Source organism: Manis javanica, chromosome 5, assembly GCF_040802235.1.
Source record: "Manis javanica isolate MJ-LG chromosome 5, MJ_LKY, whole genome shotgun sequence".
Classification (NCBI taxonomy): domain Eukaryota; kingdom Metazoa; phylum Chordata; class Mammalia; order Pholidota; family Manidae; genus Manis; species Manis javanica.
In genome coordinates this window covers 9062101-9084660 of record NC_133160.1, presented here as the reverse complement: position 1 = coordinate 9084660, position 22560 = coordinate 9062101, and the positions used below count along the sequence as shown (strand labels likewise).

The 22560-nt window shown below is 44.6% G+C and overlaps 1 protein-coding gene across 6 annotated transcripts in view; it reads right to left on the bottom strand.

Annotated features, from left to right (window-relative positions):
* Positions 1 to 22560, bottom strand: part of ATP9A (ATPase phospholipid transporting 9A (putative)) — a 114813-nt gene that overhangs the window by 48372 nt on the left and 43881 nt on the right. For all 6 annotated transcript variants that reach the window (XM_073236433.1, XM_073236429.1, XM_073236430.1 and 3 more), the window contains exons 8-13: positions 20553 to 20633; positions 19741 to 19816; positions 11174 to 11250; positions 9840 to 10000; positions 7841 to 7983; positions 6756 to 6868 (exon numbers count right to left, since the gene is read on the bottom strand). In XM_073236433.1, coding sequence (XP_073092534.1) covers positions 6756 to 6868; positions 7841 to 7983; positions 9840 to 10000; positions 11174 to 11250; positions 19741 to 19816; positions 20553 to 20633 — 651 coding nt within the window. The remainder of the gene's footprint in view (positions 1 to 6755; positions 6869 to 7840; positions 7984 to 9839; positions 10001 to 11173; positions 11251 to 19740; positions 19817 to 20552; positions 20634 to 22560) is intronic.

The following is a 22560-nucleotide window of genomic DNA, read 5'->3' as shown; positions in this document are numbered from 1 at the left end:
CAGGACAGCCCTCACGGCAAAGACTGACCCAACCCAATGTGTCACCGTGCCGATGAGGAGAACCGCCTGTGCACAGCCATGACACTGTAACACCAGGTCAGGTGGCTCAGGCTGAATGAACTGTGCTCGTGCAGAGCTGGAGCTGATCCATCTGAAATTCTAGTATTGTGCTCATCATGGGTTTTTGCATTAATTTTGAGTTTTCTAAAGGTTGCATTACAATATGGTTCATCTTGATCACTACATTTTTTAGCATCTCATTAAGTTTTGTTCGTAGGCATGCACCTGATTCTCCTTACCCTAGTCCTGGCCCTGTTATAAAACCACTAAAAATGATCGTGATTGCTAACATGAGTGAAAAAAAGGAAGCTGGATAGTGTTATTCTTTCTTTTTGGTATTATTAATGTACAATTACATGAGCAACATTATGATTACTAGACTCCCATTTATCAAGTCCCTACCACATACCCCCTTTCCAATCATGGATAGTGTTATTCTAACAGTGGTTCATAAACAGAAATAACCAATAAACACTTTAAGGACTATATATACTTGGGGGGGGTGCCCCACACACCAAAAGCAAGCAGGAGGGCCCAGGCATGTATGTATACTTTTAAACTTCATGCACAATTTTGATGCTCAACTCTAATTAAGAAGAATTATGAAAATACAATGCCTTCCTGTCAAAAAGAAAAAAAAAGAAAGAAACACACAGAGAAACAAAACACACATCTCTCCAGACACACAAAGGCAGAGAAATAGTTTGGCATTTCACACACCCAGGTGTTAACACTGTTTATCTCTGAGAGAAGTAAGTGATTTTGGTGTCCTTCTTTGTACCTATCTCTATCATTTATTTTTTCTGCAAGAAAGAAATGTATCCAAAGAAATAGAGGCTTTTTTAAATGAGCAAAAAGCAAAGTAAACTTGTGCCCCAGAGGAAAACAAACAGATAAAAAATTCCTCCTCAAGAAAGCACAAACTTAACTTTATGTTACCTATGGATGCAGAAAATGAGAACACTATCTGGGTTGCAGTAAATATTGACAATTGGAATGTGTCATGTGCATATCTGTCTTGTGCAGAAAAAGAGACCTCAAGCTCACACATTCAGCAACATACTCAATAGAAAGGAAAAGGAGCTGAGTAAATGCCAAGTCTAACAACAATCCCAAAAGAATATCAGAGACAAAATATTAAGTGAAAAATAACAGTTCACAGATCAAAAACGTGTTTTGAAAGTTCCAAATTTATAAGAATAAAACAGCCTAGAAGAGACTCAGTAACTCCACTTCTAAGAATGTATCCAAAGAAAACAAAATCTCTAATTTGAAAGGATATATACATCCCTGTTTACTGCCACATTTTTTATAAGAGCCAAGATATGGGAGCAGTCAAAGAGCCGGTCAATAGATAAATGGATAAAGACCATGTGGCACATATACACAATGGAATGTTATTCAGCCACAGAAAAGAAATCCTGCCATTTGTGACAACATGGATGGACCTAGAGGTATTATGGTAAATGAAATAAGCCAAGAGGAGAAAGACAAATACCATGTGATTTACTTTTATGTGGAACCTAAAAACTATACAAAACAAAATGAACAAAACAGCAGTAGACTCATAGACCCTGAGAAGTGACTGGTGGTTACCAGGGAGGAGACGGGTTGGGGTGGATGGGTAGGAAGGGTGAGGGGGATAAACAGGCACAAAGTGTCACTCATATTATAAACTAGTCACAGGGATGGTAGTACAGCATGGAGAATATAGTCATGATTCTGTAACATCTTCCTATGTTGACAGACAGTAACTGCACTAGTTGAGGTGGAAGATTAAATGTGTGTAACTGATCACTGTGTTGTATACTTGAAACCAATGTAATATTGTGTATCAACTATATTTCAATAAAAAATTAAACAAACAAACAGCCTAGAACATGCAGTCTTAGCCTTTTCTGGAGCAGGACATCATGAGGCTATTTTCCAGACTCACTCATTTTTTTTTTTAGATGCATATAGTAACAAGAGTTAAAGATATGGACTGAAGGAAAACAGACCACTACATATTCCAGGTAATGAAGACCAGCTGTCTCAAAATATTTTGATCACATAACACATTTGGGGAAAAAAATCTTTAACATACCCTTCATATATGTATATTTAACATTGTATAAACATTGCATTGTGCATTGTAACAAAATGAATTCTAAATAGATATTATGAGAATGAAAAACAGCATCTTTCACAAAACTATGGCTAGTATCTCAAAATAATAACATATACTCAGGGTAAGGGGTACTGAGAATTATAGATTTAAAATCGTGTTTCAAAATGTCCTGTTTTTCAGTCATAAAGGCGAAGGAAGTGCTGATGCGTGCTACATCCTGGAGGAACCCTGCAGACATTAGGCTAAGGGAAATAAGCCAGGGGCAAGCACTGTATGATTCCATTTACCCGCACCCCTTGCTTTACTGCACTTTGCTTTATTGCACTTTGCAGATACTGTGTTTTTTACAAATTGAAGGTTTGTGGAACCCTGCTTAGAGCAAGTCTATCAACACCATTTTTCCAATAGCATCTGCTCACTTTGTGTCTCTGTGTCATATTTTGGCAGTTGTTACAATATTTCAAAGGTTTTCATTATTATTATATTTGTTACAGTGATCTGTGATCAGTCATTACAACTCACTGAAAGCTCAGATGATGGTATTTTTTAGGAATAAAGTCTTTTTTAATTAAGATATGTGCATTGCATTTTAGGCACAATGCTACTGCACATTTAATAGACTACTGTATACTGTAAACATAACTTTCATATGCCCCAGGGAACAAAGTTTCATCTGACTCGCTTTATTGCAATATTCGCTGTATTGTGATATTCGTTTTATTACGATACTAGCTTTACTGCGTTGGTCTGGAAGTGACCCCACAATATCTCTGAGGCGCCTGGATATGAAATGCCCAGAATAGGCAAATGCATAGAGACAGAAAGCAGACTGGCGGCTGCCGGTGGCTGAGGGGATGAGGAATAGGGGTGGGAGTCTGGGAGATTCCAGATCTCTTTAGGAGCGATGAAAATGCCCAGAAACGAGACAATTAACTATGGCCGCACGATGTTAAGAATATAACTGAATTGTAACCTTTAAAGGGGTAAATTTTGAGGTTTGTGAATTATACTGCAGTATTGTGCTAAAGGCACCAAAAAATAAATGATCTAGAGGAAAATCATCACATCTCCATAGCCTGTTATGGTTTTATTTCATAATGTATTGGTGTGGATAAAATGAAAGCTCCTGTGGCCAGGATTCTCACCTGGCCCTGGTCGGCTAGCTCACTGCACACGTGTGGGCAATTCATTTCTATTGACTCTACATAAAGAGCTCCGCCCAGTGCTCTGGGAGACACGGTGGCACGGCTGCAGGAGAGCAGAGGCGGAGTGGTGGCAACACCGAGGACAGAGGCCCAGAGGCAGAGACTGGCTTGCTGCATGCAGACTTGCTCTGAGTGGACAGGATTCTAGTGACTGACCTGACACCGTGGAAATAAAGTTGGGTATAACCCTTTCACCCCAAGAACGTTCTACTGTCATTTCTTTGGTCACACCGAATCCATAGCAAACTTGCCCAAGGCTGAAACCCATTGGCAAGACAACTGGTAATCTGCCTGTGGTTTATTTGGACTTATTTTAACAATTGGGGGTTCCCAGCAGGAATTTTTTAAAGCCACCTCTTTATGAAGTTAATTTAGTTAAATAACATCCCTAAAACCAGTCATCTGGACACTCAAACTGCAATCTACATTTCAATGTTCTACAAATAAACAATTGTACAATTCTTGACTCCTTCCACAGGACATTGCAAGGACCATACTTGACAAATGCTCATTTGATGTAAGGAGTGAGGGTCCCTGGTCACTCTCAATAGTATTAATATGACTTAAATTTTGCTTTAATTTGGAACCTGAAAATGAAATGTGAATAGATGACCTAATCGTTTCTTCCCACACAGCCAAGAGCCATCCTGCCCACTCTGTTTTGGAGCTCACAGATGTAGACACTGATGCTCTGAAAAATGATGGGAGCTGTTCTCAAACACTGCTGCACTTTGGAATCATCTGGTTCACTTGTTAAACCCATAACTAGTGATTCTGACCATCCCAAGTGACTGCACCCATGAGTTCCAAACACCACACTTTATGGAACACTATTATAAAATCCTATTATTAACCTCAAAAGGTCAGGTGAATGGCTGTAATGGGCATGGAGGCATCTCTTTTTGGTGTTGGCATATTTTAAGTCTGGATTGTGGTAATGGTTCCACAACTCTATAAACTTACTAAAATTCATTGAACGAGAGCATAGAGGAATTTTGTGAAAAGCACTCAGGGTTTACTGCAGGATCTTTAGATATCACAAGGGAAGGATGCACGTGCCTCACTGCATTGGGGGTGCACTACAATTCTGAGCTTACACCAGCCTTGAGACGACCTAATCCCACACCCCTTAGCTATCTCAAACCCAAGGCCAGGATAGGCAGATCAACTGAGAGCTTGTACTAAGGAAGGGGTATGAGGCTGAGTTCATGATAAGAAATACCGTTTTCTGACTTTTAACACTAGATAAAGAGTAAAATGTTACACCAAAAATGGAACCATAAAAGCTGAACTAACTACACAAATATCCGGAGAAGGGATGGCTTCTGTAAATAGTACAAGCTCTTAAAAAATACCACCCAAATGGCAAGGGGTGTGTCTACGGCTGGGGGTACGCAGCTAGACTATGAAACTGTCTAATAGAATCAGCAGCAGCCCAGCACTGCTGAGAAGGGACAAGAGAGAGGGGAGCTCAGCCAGGTGCTGATAAGCATGACAATCCCCAGAGTGACCCCTTCAGGAGGAGCCCAGAAGGCACCCGGGGTCAATGGCACAGAGGAAAGAATCTATTCCAAGACACAGAAATGAGGCAGCTCACCCTGGCCTGAAGGCTGAACACAGCGCTGTGAGGGGAGTGAGGGGAAGAGAGGGCAAACAGCGAGAGCAGGATGGTGGGAGGGGGCGACCCTGGGGGACCAGGCCGGAGTTACTGAGACAAGCATCTCTGGAAGAGAAGTGAGTGTACAGGCTGAGGAACGTCCTTATGATGTATGGTGTATGGTGGAATACACCAGGCCAGGCGTGCAGGTGTATTCCAGTCCAAAGCCACAGATGTGATGGGAGCCGCTGGCACCCACAGGGCAATGGAAGATGGGGGGCATGGGGGCCACCGGGAGAGTGAGGTTCAGGGCCCAGCACAGAGTCCTGGAGATGCCAACACCAAATCACGACACATAGGATGACAGGTCACAGAGGGAAGGAATGGGGCTGACTGTGGTTTTTCCTTCCTGCCCAACAAAGGCCTTGTATCCCTTAATAGTCCTGACGTACATCTTCAAAAAAGGTCCACGGAACCATGTGGAGATGGGCCACATGCCTACACAGAGAGCCTAGAAGAATTATAAGCATTTCATGGCTGGTCGTTGATGGTGACGTTACGTGGATCGAATTAACTGCTCTCCATTTAAAACCCACCCACACGTTCACACTCTACCCACAGCTCTGCCGTTTTCAGGGGACATCCTGGTAATCCAGCCGTGCCTGCCAGAGAATGTTCCAGAAAATCAAGTGTCAAATACAGCTGTGCCATGACGTCTTCAGGGATTCCACCTTTAATCCTTATACAGAAATGCTTCCTTCACATTTTCGACTGGACTTTGGACTACAGAATTCTTACCTATTTTGACAAATTTAAGCAAAACGTGGCCTGTTTATTCTCTTGTCTTCAAACAAGTGTCAGAACACGTAGCTGGTCTAATGCCTTCGGTCTCAGCCCTGAGAATCACCGAGAGATTTGTCTGTTTGTTTTGCATCTCGTCTTACTTTTAACACATAGAATCCCAGGCTCTCCCTGTTCTTAATGAATCAGAATCTCTACAGCATCAGAACCAAGTCAATGTCTTTTCTTTCATATTTGTTCTACTTTGTCTTTAAAATGTCACCAGGAATTCCAAGTAGCTGAGGTAGGGACCCACTGGTCTAACTTCTTAGGAGTGTGGGGACACGTACCAGTTAATGTCTTTCTCTGAGAAATGACTGGTTTTCAAAAACTTTGCAGGAAAAAAATGTGGGAGCAGATAAGTTGTAGGTCCTTTCTGATCATTTAATTTCTCCCATGTGATTGCTGAGTTAAATATAGATAAGAAACTAAAGCTACTCAGTGATATCTTGATTATTTCACAAGTAGACCATTAATTATTGATGCTCTGGCTCATAACTAGGAAAAAACAGGTTCATAAACTTGAAGTACAACCAAGCCTATAGGTTCTCAAAGCTATTTCTCAACATTGCCCAGTTACTAGGCAAATAATTTTCGGTTTTTCCAATATCCGTTAGCATTAACTGTGGGAACAAGGACGAGGGGGAAAAATCTCAACTGCAATTTTCTTCAAAATGTAAAGGATTAGTGGCTGCCCCTGGTTTGGAGGGGGAAATGGTTGTGGGAAATGGGAAGTGACTGCTAATGGGTGTGGGGTTTCCTTTAGGGATGATGAAGTAAAAATGGATTGTGGTGATGGTTACACAATTCTGTGAATATACTGAAAAACCCTCCAAATTGTACACTTAAAAGGGTGAATCGTACAGTATTATGAATTACATCTCAAAATAGGTGTTAATAAATGCAAAGGAATTGTTTTGGGTATCAAAACAGAAGGCTTTACCTGGGTGTAAATACTAAATATGTGGCTTTGTACTTCATCCATTGAGTCAAGGCCATAGGCCACGGTGCCCAGATGGAGCCGTTTGAAAACCATCTCATTCTGGGTAAGAGTTCCTGAAACACAAGACAAATGAATATCTCTGCCCACTTCTGGAGTTTTTATTATTCTTAACAGTAATGATAGCTGTTATTTGAGGATTTACTGTATGTCACCCACTGTTCCTGCTGGAGTAGACACCTACTTGTGCTATTTTGTCTGCCTGGGATTCAATTTCCTTTCTTTTAAAAATGGCATCCTAGGTTTCCATGGGGAAATTACCACCTGGGAATAGTCTAGAAGAGTGTCAGTCAGGGTGCCTGACTCATTCCAAAGTGGGTGGCACATGACATACATGAGGCCAGATTCTGGCTTGAAGGAATCTGACTTGAGCCTACAGATACACGGCCAGATGATGAGCAGAGCCACCCAGTGACAGAGCCCTACGGAGACCAGCCCTGGGCTCCTGAGGCTGAATATCCAGAACTGCCCCAGCTCTTCTCCATCCTGAAACCTAGTTTTTCTCTGATACGGTCAGCTGCCCCAGATCTTCTACCCTGGGGTCACTAAGTGGTAGAGATGAAGCTGAAACCCAGGTCTCCTGATGCCCTGGTTATGCTCTTAACCACTCTGACACAAAATTATGGAGCAGTATTTTGGGATGTGGTTACAAGGCTAAGACTTGAAGTTGGGCTGCCTGGGCTCAAATCCCACTTCTGCCTCTGTGTGTTCTGACAAGTCAGTTAACCTCTCTGTGCCTCATTTCATCATCTGTAAAATGGAAAAAAAAAGAACCTAACTCAGAAGCTTAAGTTGAGAATTACCTAAGTAACTACATATAAATACCCAGAATAGTGTTTTGCACATAATTAGTACCATGTAAGGCTTTCTGCTATTGCCATCGTCATCACCACCACCAAATAATCAATATTCATCAAAGATGAGAAAATAAAACAGCAGCAGTTTACATCTCTAATTAATCTCCACAAAGGTAAGGCAAGCACCTTCTTTCACCTGGAATCCTGTGAAGGCCCCAGGAAACAGCTCACCTGTCTTGTCTGTGAGTAAGTAAGAAATCCTCCCCAGCTGCTCAGGAATCGTGCTGGAACGAACCACGGTCCCAGGGATTTTTGAATCCCTTCGGATCACCCAGCTGTACACGATCTTGCCCATGTCCAGGTTCACACGCAAACTAAGCAGAAAACCGGAGCCAAGAGGTTAACAGGATACGTGTAAATCTCCTTCATTTCTTTTTGTAAACAACGAGGACTCTAACTACACATCATCTGGGCCTTAACATCTGCAATCACTCCCTGGAGACGCAGACTGCTACGCTGAAGCCACAGACGCGACAAGAGTCGATTCCACTATCATCGCATGAAACAAATTGTTATTTTTGTGAAGCTACTCTGTTATGGACCCAGGTCACTGCTTTAGTCATACCTTTTTTTAATTACTGGTCCTCTAAGCCAGTATCTTTTTGATACCATTCATTTGTTTAAACTGTGGTAAAATAAACATCAAATTTTGTAAACGGTAAATTTTATGTTCAGTGTAGAGTGGCATTAAATACAGTCACATTGTTGCACAGCCATCACCATAACTCATCTCCAGAACTTCTTCGTCTTCCCAAAGTGAAAACTTACACCCATTAGACAATAATTGCCCCGCTCCCCCAGTCCCCCGCAAACACCACTCCACTTTCTGCACCTATGAACCTGACTACTCCAGGGACCACATACTGACATACTGTGGAATCACACATGACTTGTCCTTTTATGTCGGCGTATTTCACTTAGCACAGTGTTCCCAGGTTTCCTCCAGTGGTAGCCTGTGTCACGATTCCCTTCCTTTTTAAGGCTAATAACCCACAGTACATATTCTACTCATTTAAATATATTCTATTGCAAAAAACAAGAGATCTTCAGGTTCACTCGTAATTCTATAAATGAATCAAATTGTTTACTATTTTACTGGCTAGCCCTGGGCCACATGAGATTCCACTAACTTCTAATCATGTTGTAGAAAGAAATTTAAAATCTACAGTTTCACTTAACATGATAACACAAACACTTCTAGCAATATAGTAGATTTATTTCTTCTTTGAAACCATTGCCCAAAGCACATTGGCTAGGGGTTCCGTCCCCATTCTGATCATGCTAAAGTGATTGTACCAAAACCACAGCCTCTGTCCTCAGGAAAAGATGAAGTCTAGCTGGGATGATATAAATATGCAAAAAAACAAGAAAAAATATAAGATAATCTATCAAGTCTAAGATAGAAATTGTAAACACTCAGTGTGTTTCAGGAAAAAAGGTATGGCTTATTTTAATAAATATTTATACTGATAATTTATTGCAGGGAAGAAGTAGAAACAAGGACCCAACCATATGGGACTAAATAAACTATTAAGAGTAGAATATATACTAGAGCATTTCTAATAAATGATGGGGTGTGAACGTATCTGATGTGAAAAGGCATTTGCAACACTGCGGAGCAGAATCTCCTTCTAAAACAGAAAGCAGTCTGGGGAAAATGCATCCCAAAATATTAACAGCAATTATCACTTAGCTGTGACAGCAGAGGTGACTTTCATTTTGCTCATTTGCTACTAAGAGACTCTTCATTTTTTTTGTACCATGAGAGTCTATTACTTGCATAATTTTTTTAAACCATTCATTCAGCCTCCAAATGAGGTAAGCAAACAATCCGGCCCGTGCCACCCAGCTTCCACTGCTGATCGATCTCAGCCTTACTTCCTTTTGAGCCCAGACTCAGGCTCGGAATCTTTCTCAGCAGAGCATTCCCAACAACCACCACTAACCCCGGGGAGCTGGCAGAGGAGGTGCACTCTCAGCGGCATCCCTGGTGTAGACTGGGAAAGGCAAGGAAGGTGCTCTGAACAGAGAGCAGTTCGAGAAAGGGTGCGTGTGGGGGAATGTCATGGCTCTGCTCCTGACCCTGCCTGTTCTTGGTCTTTGCTCCACAACGGGGCTGCTAGTGAAGAAAATAGCGTGGTGTCCGAACACACACTGGGTCTCCGCCTACCTGATGGGGATGATGTTGGAGAACAAGAGGAGGAAGCGGATGATCTGTAGGTACCAACGGCCGGCGAAGTGCTGAAGGGCAACCATGACGAGCGACACCACCACCAAAGCGCCAAAGAGGATCTTCGTGAGGCAGTTCACTTCCAGGTCAAACAGGCCGATCTGGGGGGGCAACGCATGAAAGGGGGCTTGCAAAGAGCTGGTGCAACCCACACTCCCCCTGGAGAAGCAGCCCTTGCCCCATGAACACCCCCAGAGGGGAGACACACTGGGACCCATCCGTCCCCGTTTCTCTGGCTGGGAACGCTGCTCCATGGGTGAGAGCTCAGCAGACGTCCAAAAGACCGCAAGGATCTCTGATTTCAGTTTTTTTTAATGACTTGAGAAGATTTAGACTTGGAAATACCTGAGCAGTCTGTTGCCGCATTTGGGGGTGCTGTGCGCTGCATGACCTCCACCACCCACACAGTGGCTGTAAAATGATTTGGTCCCACTCTCTTAGCATGGCACCACACACTCACAGTACTGCCTGCAAGCTCAGGGCACACACCACTGGTGGCACCTGATGTTTAAGTGCCGCACTAACAAGCACGATTATTTTAATAGTGACAAATCTATTTTAATATATATACCAAACAGGAAACCAGCACATCAAACCCATAACTTCACAGCAACATGGCCTAGGGTGCGGCTAGAAGATCGAGTGGATGACACGATGGTTGCGATGGTGTTTGGGTTGTGGGGGGGACAAAAATGACTGACTCAGGCAGCCCCGCATTTCTTCACAGTATTGGCAAAGGAAATCATTCTACAATATTCTGACCTCTGAACACTGAAGGAGGGGTGGGGCCGGAAGGAGGGTTATGGTGTGAAGGGGGCCTGGAGGTGGACCACAGATCTGACCCTGTGCACCATGACACAGCCTGCCCTTCAGGGGGCTGGAGCCGGGCCTCCCCTTGCTCTCCCAGCAGCTTGGGCCAAGTAGGGTGCTTCTCACGGCTATTTCTTGTCTATAAGATGAAGCACTTGTGCTCAGAGGCTGGCGTGAAGGACGCACGTGAAGGATGTAGCAGACAGCAAGTGCTCAATAGTTGTTTTCACTTAAAAGCTTTTAAAATCATATGTATTCACATACATGTGAATACACACTTACGTATTGTGTGTCTATGTATGTGTGTGTAGGAAAAGACAGTAGCCTGTATACTATACGTGAGGTAACAGCACTTGGTGTTCCTGTGTTTAAATCTAGCTCCTCAACCCAGCAACACCGACCATCAAAACACACCAGGTCAGAAAGTTCTGACAAGCAGAAGCATCCTGTGCCGCTGTACACACCTTACTACGAGGATTTGAGGTATTCATGACACTCCGGAGTTCCCTGCCAGTGTAGAGAACAACACCAACCACGGTTCCTAACACAAGAAAAACACAAAGAAAGGTTAACACAGACAGGCGGAGTTACGGGTAGAAGAGCCGGACCCACCATCAGGACGGTCCCTGAATCTAACACCCACACCACGAAAACGTCAGGAAGCGCACGCCAGGACCAGCCGATGATCTGCGACCACGCTGACCAGTTTTGGAGTGTCTAGCCACATGCAGCTGTTTAAATTTGAATTCAGTTTACTAAACATGGTTCCCCATTTTCACACCCACATCTCAAGCGTTCAATAGCCACAGGTGACTAGCAGCTGCCGTATGGGGTGGGAAAGGTGCAGACTTTTCCGTTATTGCTACAAGTTCTTCGAGTCAGGGCCCGTCGAAGGGGTCCAGCAGCCTCTGACAGCAGGAAAGGTGGGTGGGGGTGGATGGGGGTTTGTCCTTTATGTCACTGGCTTTAGAGGCTTAGGTGGGTGGGGGTGGATGGGGGTTTGTCCTTTACGTCACTGGCTTTAGAGGCTTCCCGAGGTGCCTAGAACATTCCTATCTTCAAAGCCTATTATGGAGGCTTATGAACACACATCCTTCTCATTAGAGCACATTATTCCTTTCAGGTTCTTTGTCCAACTAGAGTATTTGGGGAATGTCTCTCCACCTGACAGCTCTTTCCTAGATTCCCTGCTCACCTCCCATCTTCCAGCAAGACAATGAATGACATCAGTCCTTCTAGAAATAAACCATTTATAGAAGGAACACAAATGGACAGTCAACATTAGAAAAGATGCTCAAAGTAGTGAACAAACAAATGCAAAATAAACCATTTTTATCCCTATCGCAGTAAAGAAAATTCCAAAGACTGATAATAACCAGTGTTAACAAAGAGGTGGAGAAATGGACCCTGTCACACACACTGTTAGCTGGAAAGTAAAATTGGGACCACCTATTTTGTGGAGGAAAAGGGCAGCATCTATCAAAATTTACCTTTGTCTCCCCTCTTCAGGGTATGGTAAGAGAGCACGCAACACACTGGGGAAGACAATCAGGAAGGAACAAGAAATGGTGACCAGGAGGCACGGGATGAAAATGAAGCAGAGGCACAGGCGGGGGAGGGCGGCTGGGAGAGCTGCCGGCCGGCACCAGGTGGTCAGGGGAGCAGTCTCTGAGCTGAGGACATCCGAGCTGAAACTCGGAATGTGAGAAGGAGCCAGCCCCGCGGAGTTCTCAGGCAAGATTCTGGGAATACAGTGTAGTCTGTGCTGGAAAAGAAAACACTGCACCGGACTCTCCTCTGACCACAGCAGTCAGCGGGACATCCGAACCCCAGAGGTTCCTGCAGAGCTGACCAAAGAGCCCGCCCCCCAAACCCTCCTACACTGCTGGTGGGAATGTAAACTAGTTTAACCATTGCGGAAAGCAGTATGGAGGTTCCTCAGAATGCTCAAAATAGAAATGCCATTTGACCTAAGTTGGAATTCCACTTCTAGGAATTCACCCTAAGAATGCAGCACTCCAGTTTGAAAAAGACAGATGCACCCCTATGTTTATCGCTGCACTGTTTACAATAGCCAAGATATGGAAGCAACCTAAATGTCCATCAGTAGATGAATGGATAAAGATGTGGTACATATACACAATGGAATATTACGCAGCCATAAGAAAAAAAAACGGATCCTACCATTCGCAACAACATGGATGGAGCTAAAGGGTATTATGCTCAGTGAAATAAGCCAAGCGGAGAAAGACGAGTACCAAATGATTTCACTCATCTGTGGAGTATAAGAACAAAGGAAAACTGAAGGAACAAAACAGTAGCAGAATCACAGAACCCAAGAATGGACTAATAGTTACCAAAGGGAAAGGGACTGGGGAGGATGGGTGGGAAGGGAGGGATAAGGGCAGGGAAAAAGAAAGGGGGCATTACAATTAGCATGTATAGTGCGTCGGGGACACAGGGAGGGCTGTGCAACACAGAGAAGACAAGTAGTGATTTTATAGCATCTTGCTACACAGATGGACAGTAACTGTGAAGGGGTATGTGGGGGGGACTTAGTGAAGGGGGGAACCTAGTAAACATAATGTTCTTTCTTTAATTGTAGATTAATGATACCAAAATAAAAAAAAATTGTGAAAAAAAAAAGAGCCTGCCCCCCAGATGAAGCGTGGGATGGTGTCTTGTGGACAAAGAGCCCCTGGACAGGGCACTGACGTCCCCCCAAGTTTAATGCACACATTGGAGGTCCCTTCCAGGGAGGCCTTCAGCAGGTGGCATGCCGGGACAGCTCACTGCCATGTCCTCAGCAGATGGCAGGCTCCAGTAAAAGCAAGCCCATGGCCATGGCAGATGGTGGGACAGTGGGAGCCGAACCTGGGCTGAGCTGGGGTGGTCACACAGCCCCTGCACTCACTCCTGCATAGACATGGCTCAGCCTCAGCACCCGACATCTGGGGATTGAGAAGGTCCTAAACACAGGGGCCCCAAAGGGCAGGTACCCCCACTGGTGCTGGCCCCCCTCAAAGCCTTCAGGGTCTGCTGGAAATGGCTTTTCTCCCCCCCAGCACCTCCCTGGGCTCAAGATCTGGACCCCGGCCCCAGCCTACCAGAGAGGAAGGGTAGCACAGCCCAGAGGTACACTGGTTTGCTCTGCATGCTGCTTTCATGGCTTGAATTAGTTGCCAACTTTTAAATCAGAGTGCAGTTAAATGCCTACTCGGTAAGCAGGGGACACTGAGGCCAGCTAAGGAAATGGGAAATGCACAGCTCCTCAGACTCACTCTAAACAACTGAGGTTTCTGGCTTCTGGAAAATCAGAAGGTCTGGTGACACTGAGCCCACTTTCCTCCCTGCATCACCCACCCATGCGGAGACAGCCACACTCTCAGCCTGGCACAGTTGTCCCCACCCAGGCCAACCTACCCTTTTAAGATCTCCAGACCTGAGCCTCTCCATGGCTAGCCCGCTGCCCACACTGTCACCTCTGCCATCCCTCCTTGCTCTCGCCCTCTGCAGCCTGCACAGCAGCGAACCCTCCCACCTGCCAGCGGGCTGCTCCAAGGACCACCACACGAAGTTCTTCCTAACTGTCCACAACATGTGGTCCCGGGGTCAGTGCTACTCTGTGACCCCCTGTTGCCGGTGCACAAGATAAATGCTGAACCCCCGAGAGTGAGCGTTCAGCAACATTTAGAGCAACAGACACAGCTGTGACGTCCGAGCAGGCAGCCATGGGACAAGTCCCACTGAACAGGGCACAGGCCAGCTGGGCACTCACACCCGTGTGGTGGGGTGCACATGGTGTGACCTGCAGGCTGTTCGTGCCCAGCGGGGCCACGGACTCATCTGCTACAGATTAGGGGCAGGGGGCAACAAACCGGTCCCTCACCACTGAGAGTCTGAGAAGAACTGGGCCCCGTAACATCCAGGCGAGGCTCTGCCAAGCCCCTGGGCCTTCCCTGTCATCACCCCAGTGACCCCCTCGGCCTAGCAGTTGGGTTACCATGGCAACTGCATCCTCTACAGATGAGACCAGCCAATGCAGCTGGACCCCTACCACTGCCTGGTAACCTTTTTGACTTTTTATGCTTCCAACAGATAATACCAGAGTGACCAAGACCCAGGAGTTAGAGTCTCAGGGGAACATAGAGGCAAAATCTCACAGATTAAGATTACTCTTAATGGCTGTTTCTTGAGTGGAGCACCAGAAGGAAATGGTTTGCATTTGACTCTCTGTCTGCACCAGAACCGGAGTGCAGTCAGTTAGATGCCTGCTCAGTGAGGAGGTGAAACTGAGGCCAGGTACGGAAAAGGGAAATGCCCAGCTCCTCAGACTCACTCTAAAACATACGCCCACTGAAGGGCTGGCAGGCAATGCCTCTGGATCAGTGGAATTGCAGCTCGCTCTCTTTCATCACCAGGCACATAAGAGAGGAATTCAGACAAGTGAAAAAAAATGCACGTTTTAACTCTACATTTCCGATAAACTGTTTGAAATCTTTTCTCCCATCTTCAAGATCCCACCTGCCTTCCACTGTCCTCCTCACAAGCGATGACCTCTCCAAAGCTGTGGGACCTCAAGCAAGTTGATTAACCTCTCTGAGACTCAATTCTTCATTTCATTAAATGTCCTCATTTAATGAGACCAAAACAAGAGAATGGCAGCAAAACACTTTGTAAATAAAAAAGTGTCTTAAAAATAAAAGGTTTATTCTCCTTAATCTGAGATTGGAGCTGATGAGCCTTTTTTACTTCACTCCCTCCAGCTCAGAATTCTCCAAATCTTCACTTACATCACTTTGCTTTTTATGGGCTTCAGAGGTAATTCATCTGAATTTCCTCTCATCTCCTCTGTAATTTATATAAGTCCAGAGCAAACTATAAATCCCACGAGGATGCAGACAAGGATTTTCTTGGCACACCACACAGCACGAGGACCTAGAACAGAGCCTACCACTATTACACACAGGTACTCACAAAGGTCTGCTGCATGGAACGGAGGAATGCAGGAAGAAGAAAAATCACCAGAATGAAAACCAAACAGATACATGAACATATACTTATTATAGAAATATTACCATGACAAGTGCCAATCAAAGAAATCAAGGCTATTAGAAGTCAAGGCAATGGTTACCCCTTGGTGGGCAGGGGTGCAGTGAGGGTAGGCAGCTGAGTGGAGTTTCTGGGGGCTGATAACTTGATCTAGGCTTTGCTGCTATGTTTAAGATTTATGTACTTTTCTATATTATGTGCTGTCTTTCAATAAATGGGAAGAAGATGGAAGAAGAAATACTTGTTTGCAAGAAATGAAGTGTGTACTGGTCACACTGCTGGCTGGTAAGGTGGTGGGCACATCACAGGCACCCCTGAACTTTCGGCCTGGCTTTGCCAGATGCGACACAGCCCAGGGATTTTAACCCCATCTTGTCTGGCCTCCTTAATCTCTCTCTCCATTCCACCCAGGGACAGGCATTTGACACAGGATCCCATCCCATACTGTATGCTTTTTCACTTTATGCCCCCATTCCCCATCAGGCTCTTTACAGGGAGCCACAAACACAAACTGGGTGCACACGTCTGGAGCTTTGGGGTTTGAGCTGTGAGGTAAGACCCATTTGCCAGTAAGTTGTCCTAACTTCACTCCTTAAACCAAGCTAAATTCAAATATCTTAAAATGAAGCTATAAAAACACCCCAAGAAAACATCGGTGTGTTTCTATAATTTTAAAGCAGAGAAGATTTTTCTCAGCATGTCACAAGAACTGGAAACCCTAAAGAAAAAGTCAGTATGTCTGTCTACATCAAAGTGTTTAACTTTTGTGCCAAAATATGAATGAGATCAACTGAGACATAGGAATTGCAATTAAGATAACAAACCGAAGGTTAATATTCTTATGATATGAAAGATTCTTAGACTCTCATTTCTTTAAATGAACCCATCAAAAGCAAAACGGGCACAGAGCATAAACTGGCAATTCACATCTATTTTTTTAAATGCAAATGAACAGTGAATACAAAGAAAGATATTCAACTTCCCAAATAACTTTGAAAAGGAAAATCAATATGCTAGCTATTTATTCAATGTCCATCAGATGGGCAAAAATTAGAAAGTCAAACAGAACATGGCGCTGGCTAGGGTGCGTATATGAAATAAGATGGTCAGGACTGTGAATTAGAAGAGGCACATTTGCCATGTGAATCCTAAGGTAGATGCCCTTTCATGGAATAGTCCTGTTTCTATGAAAATGTCGACTACATCAATGTACAGACCTTATTCCTGGAAAAAACAAAGATCATCACAGACAAAAAAGGTCTGCAGCACTTGAAAGATGATAATTCAATATTCTTTCTTCTAGAAAGCATTCTTACAAATTAGTAAGAAAAGAAGAAATCAAAAGTAGAGAAATTAAAAGTACATCCAGAAATGGCTTTTTTTTTTTTTTAGGAGAGCAAGGCAGTGGCTCTTATTTAGAGAGAAAGCGAGAGGACAGGACAGAGCTCCTGGCTCAAGCCAGGAGGGGACAAGAATCCCAGGGGTGGTGCGTTGTCTAGGGGTTTTTTTGTTTTTTGGGGGGTTTTTTTGGTATCATTAATCTACAATTACATGAAGGACAGTATGTTTACTAGGCTCCCCCCTTCACCAATTCCCCCCCACATACCCTGTCTTGGGGTTTTATAGGCACTTGAGAGACAAAGGGCTAGGGATGTATACCTGCTAAATGGTCCCAAAATGTTTACCTTTGAAGAAACACTAAGTTTCTTATTAGTCTTCCTGGTTATTTACAAGAATTTTATTGCTCTGATTTCTTCCCAGGATAGCAGCTTCCTGCTCTGGGAGCTTATCACTCAAGACTGCCTGCTTTGCTTCCAAGGTGGGCTGAGTTATTGTCTGTCTGTTAAAGAGTAACATACTTTTTAACAAATTGGGAATGCAGTCTAATTCCAAGATGGCATCCTTCCTGTTTTTACTATGTTGGTTTGGGCTTGCTTACTACATTGCCCAGGTTGCGAATCATTTATTTAGGGCTGGAGGAAGAAAAGCAGCACTTGGGTAAAGTTAGAAAAATAAGCTGGGGCCCCCCAGCAGGCCAAAGCACATCTCACAATGGATTATCTTGCTTTGTTTTTTCCGGAGGCCCTCACCCTACTCTAAGCCCATGGTCCCTGTCTCATTCCCCCCTCTACAGATGGAGACCCTAGCTACTGCTAGGGAAAGGGGGCAACAACCGCTCTGGCTGCTTCATGCTGAGAAGGGGTACAGTAAAGGGTACAGTTAGGTCCCCATCACTGGTCAGTTGACAGGGCCTCGGACAGAAATCGCTTCTATGTAAAGATGCTCACCCCTATTCACAATGAAAAAAAAAAACCAATAACAAGATACTGTCTACCACACAACAGACTGGAGAAGGATAAACTTAAGCTTTTTTTTTTTTAACTCCTACATATCAAATACACCACAGAATCTTTTTTAAAACCAGATGACACACATTGGATGGGGGAGAATGGGCCTGAGGCTTATATACCTGAAACAAGAAACTCTTACAGGAATAAGAGAAAGATGAGAACCACAGTGGGAAAATGACCTCAGGACACAAAAAGTAACTGACAAAGGAAGAAATGAAATATGCAAAGATGCCAAGCTTCCAGGTAATCCCGGAAATGCAAATCAAGCCAAGTTGCTTATTTTCCAGTCAAATTATTAAAGATTAAAAAGAATTACTTATTAGTAAATGACTTCAAAGTGAGAAAAACTGGGAAGAGGAACAAGTTGAGACGGATTTGGGCGGACAAGTGGCAGGGGAGAGGCAGAAGGGAGAAGGGAGGCTGCAAGTCCCGGGTGGCCGTGGCTGTGACATGGCTGTGCTGTGGCCATGCAGAATCTTAAGGACCGGTTTCCCTCTTCTTTAGCCACCAAGGGGATTGACGGACATTTCAGATTATGCTGCAAATACAGGCAGGCAGTGGAAAAGAAACATGGCACGGAACCTCCAGGGAGAGCTCATCTCTGTCCACGGGCACCGAGGGAGTCTCTGGCTGGTGACCCGTGGTAGCCTGTGGGTCATCTGCGCTGGCTTTCCCCTCTGCAGTCAGACGGCAACCTGGCTGCTGTACTGAGGAGCCTCAGAGCAGCACCAAGCAGAGGAAAATAGGTTGGTAGGATGGAGATATCATGTTTGAAGGAAGAATAAAAATTTCTACTCCCATAGTAAAGACAGGAAGTTGCCAGTAGTGGACTTACATGTTAATAATAGTCTATATTATTATATAATGCACATAATACAGTAATAACAGCTGCACACTGAGTTCTGCTTCCGGAGTAAAGTGTGGGTGTTCAAGACCCTGCTTTGCCTTTTATCTGCTGCATGCTGTTGGGCAAGTGAACTAACCTCCCTGAACCTTAGTTTACTTGTCTGCAGAATGGGGAAAACACTAGCGCCTACCTTCATGGTACTGCAGGGAAGGTTCAATGCAGTGTGTAATGCACAGTATCTGACAGATCAGCAACACCCCACTGATCAGCCGGGGCTACTGCAGAGCACACTCAGCCCTGGGTCCCCTTCGGCTGAGTTTCATCCCATGTTCAAAACTGAAGATACCAATTTCCATGTCATCTTGGTGTTTTAAGTACCAAGGTTCCAACTCAGGCCCACAGCCCTTTCCTGTGCACCAGGGTCCTGGGACCAGCAGGACCAGCTCAGCAGCCCCCATGGACACGACATCTAGCCAGAATGTCCAGGCTGAGCCGATTTCTGGTACAGATTAGAATGTCACTCTGAAGTGGCAATTAAGGGCTATTCACAGAGTGGAAGCTGCAGAAAAGTCCACAGGCCAGAGCAGCTTCTCTTCCAGATGCCCACAAGTGTCCGAGGGGCCATTAGATGTCAGGGTAACTCCCTGGAGGGGCAGGAACAAGTGGAAAACATCATTTGACTGACAATTTTCCCAACCGACAGATGATTATTCTAATTGCACAAAAGGATTTTCTTTCCTTTTCAAATTGCTAACATACTCCTTCTAAAACGCACCCTTACCTGACGCGATGACAGTGCCGGCCCACAGCGCGTTCTCTATGCTCAGGCTCTCACTGATTGGAGGGTCGCTGTCCTCCTGGAAGAGATCAGATGGACGCACACTCACCTGCTGAGCTTTTGGAAGGACCCACACTTTTTCCAGCCTGCTCCCCCACGACAGCGGGCAGGACAATCAGTCCCTCTTGGAAGATGACAGCACAGCCGGGAGAGGAAGGTTAAGCTCATGAACTATTTGGAGTTTCCCTCTCCTCCATGGAAATACTTGAAAATGCCAGTTCATGATTTAAGACGTGCAGGCTTTTAACATGGAAGAAATATCTTACAAGGTAAGAATTAAATATAGAAGCCAAATTAACAGAAAGAGCCCTTCTCCAGCCAGTTCTATGGCTCGTTGAAAGGGAACATGAACAATTCAGTTTGGGATCTATAAATGCATCTTGCCACAATCCTAAAACAACTTAAATTCTATTTTATTTTCTATTCTGAAAGATTGGGAAGTGGCTCAGTAATTGTAACAGTGGCAGACAGGACTTGTCTGAGTGAAAGAAGATATCACCTCAACTGAAAAGGGTAGCTGCTTTCCAACATCGGAGGTGACAGTGATGGTAGTAACGCTTGGCTCTGAGTTGTCAGGTTAATTGCAGCTGCTCAGAGGCTGGAGGAAAATCCCAGTTGTGTCAACCTCACTGACAAACAGTAGGTCAGCTTTCAAGATGGGGCCTTCAGAAGGGAATTTCACCCCCTCCTTTGCAGGCCTTCATCGCTAACACACTCCTTAAAACAGGATCCCATGTTAAGCTAAGATGACTTACTCTGGTAAAGGTTCCCACAAAGTTGTGGATGTCAATGTTCGGCTCCTCTGCATAGACATACGATCGAATCTGAAGAAGATCCTGTCCAACAGATGTGACATTGTGGAGTTAAAACAAAGTTTATGGTTAGAGAGGTTTCAGGAGGCATCCCCTATTTTTCAAAAGCAATTACATTTCCCAAACAACAAACAGGCTCTCAAAATTACAGGGCAGGTGGGAAGAGGAAACTCTTCTCTTAAGTGAATTTAGGAGTCACACATACAACATATCCTAAGACACCTTGAGAGACTCTACTGTGAAGATAGCTGCTCATCTGTGTTTACGCAGCATTTCCCAAGCTGGTTGATGGCACAGCTCCCCTCTGCTATGCTCCTGTTTACAAGATTTACAACAATGAAAATACATGCTCATTCAACAAATGGTTACTGGGTACCTACTCTGTGCAAAGCCCTGGAAAGGGCAGAGGGGTGGAAAACAGACAGAAGCACCTCATGTCCATTAGAATGGCTACTATCAAAAAGAAGTGTTCAGAATGTAGGGAAACTGGAACCCTCGCGCACTGTTGGTGGGAGGGTTCCAGCATAATATGGTGCAGCCACTGCAGTACACAGTAGAGGGGTATATTCCTCAAAAAAAATTAAATATTACCATATGAATAGGAATCTATTCGATAGGAATTAAAAGCAGGGTCTCAAAAAGATACTTAGATACCCACGTTCATAGGATTATCCACAATTGCCAAAAGATAGAGGCAACCTGTATCCACAGATGTATGAATGGATAAACGAAATATGGTGAATACAAACAATGGAATATTACTCAGCCTTAAAAAGGAAGGGCATTCTGACAACTGCTACAGCATGGCTGAAGCTTGAGGACATTATGCCAAGGGAAATAAACCAGACACAAAAAGACAAATAGTTATATGAGGTACCAGGGCAGTCAAACTCACAGAGACAGAAAGTAGGGTGGTGGCTGCCAGGAGCTGGGGGAAGATGTGTTACTCGATGGGTACGGTTTCAGTTTTGCATGACGAAGACTTCCAGAGATGAAGGGGGGTGATGGGTGCACAACACTGGGAATGTACTCAACACCACTGGACTGGCCACTTAAAAATTTTATGTGTCCTTTATTATAATAAAAACAAAATTGGGAAAAAAAAAAGACTCCAAGCAGACAGCCAGTCAAATTCAGGCCACAATACCCCTTGGCTACAGGGTCTGGAGTAGAGGGAGTAGACGTTACTTGCCAGCCCCTGGGCAGGGCCTGAACTCTCTGCTAACGACCAAGGAGGACCTGTGTGCACACATACTTGCTCTGCAGCCTCTGTGTCCTGATAAGGAAAGGCCCGGGGACACATGCAAAATGGAAGGGAAAGAATTGCAGAGTAATAAATACAGTATGATCCCATTTATGTAAAACCACACCCACCACCAAGTGTGCAGCTGTATAGTTGTAAGAAACATGCCGAAAAAGACCTGGAAAGACAACTACCAACTTTACATGATGCCCCGGGGGAAGCTGGGACAAAGGCTACGAGTAAGACTTCTCACTTTTTCCTCCAGAGCTTTCCATATGGTTGGATTTTTTTTTTAAAAAACAAGAATATATGCACAGGTAATCTTTTTGTGTAGCTCTTTTAATCTACAACTTTATTAAAATGCTGCCCCCACTCAGGCCCTGGGCCCATGGAGGCTGAGAGTTCCCTGGCAACAGAGATGGCGGTGGTGGTATCTTGTCTGCTCTGGACCCCAGCCCAGGCCTGAGGCAGGCGAGGGGCAAAAGAGAAGTTTATTAAACCGGGTGATGCATGCAAGGTGCACACCAAATAATGCAGCGCAGCACAGCAGGGCAGCAAGCACCCTCGCAGTCTTGGCTCTCAACCGTCTCTTAACAAGAGTCTGTCAAATCACTTTCAGGAAACAGCCTTTCTTTAAAGAAATCCTGCCAGCAAATAAAACCCATTGCCCAGATAACATGAGAACCCCTCATGAGGTGAGCCTGTCTC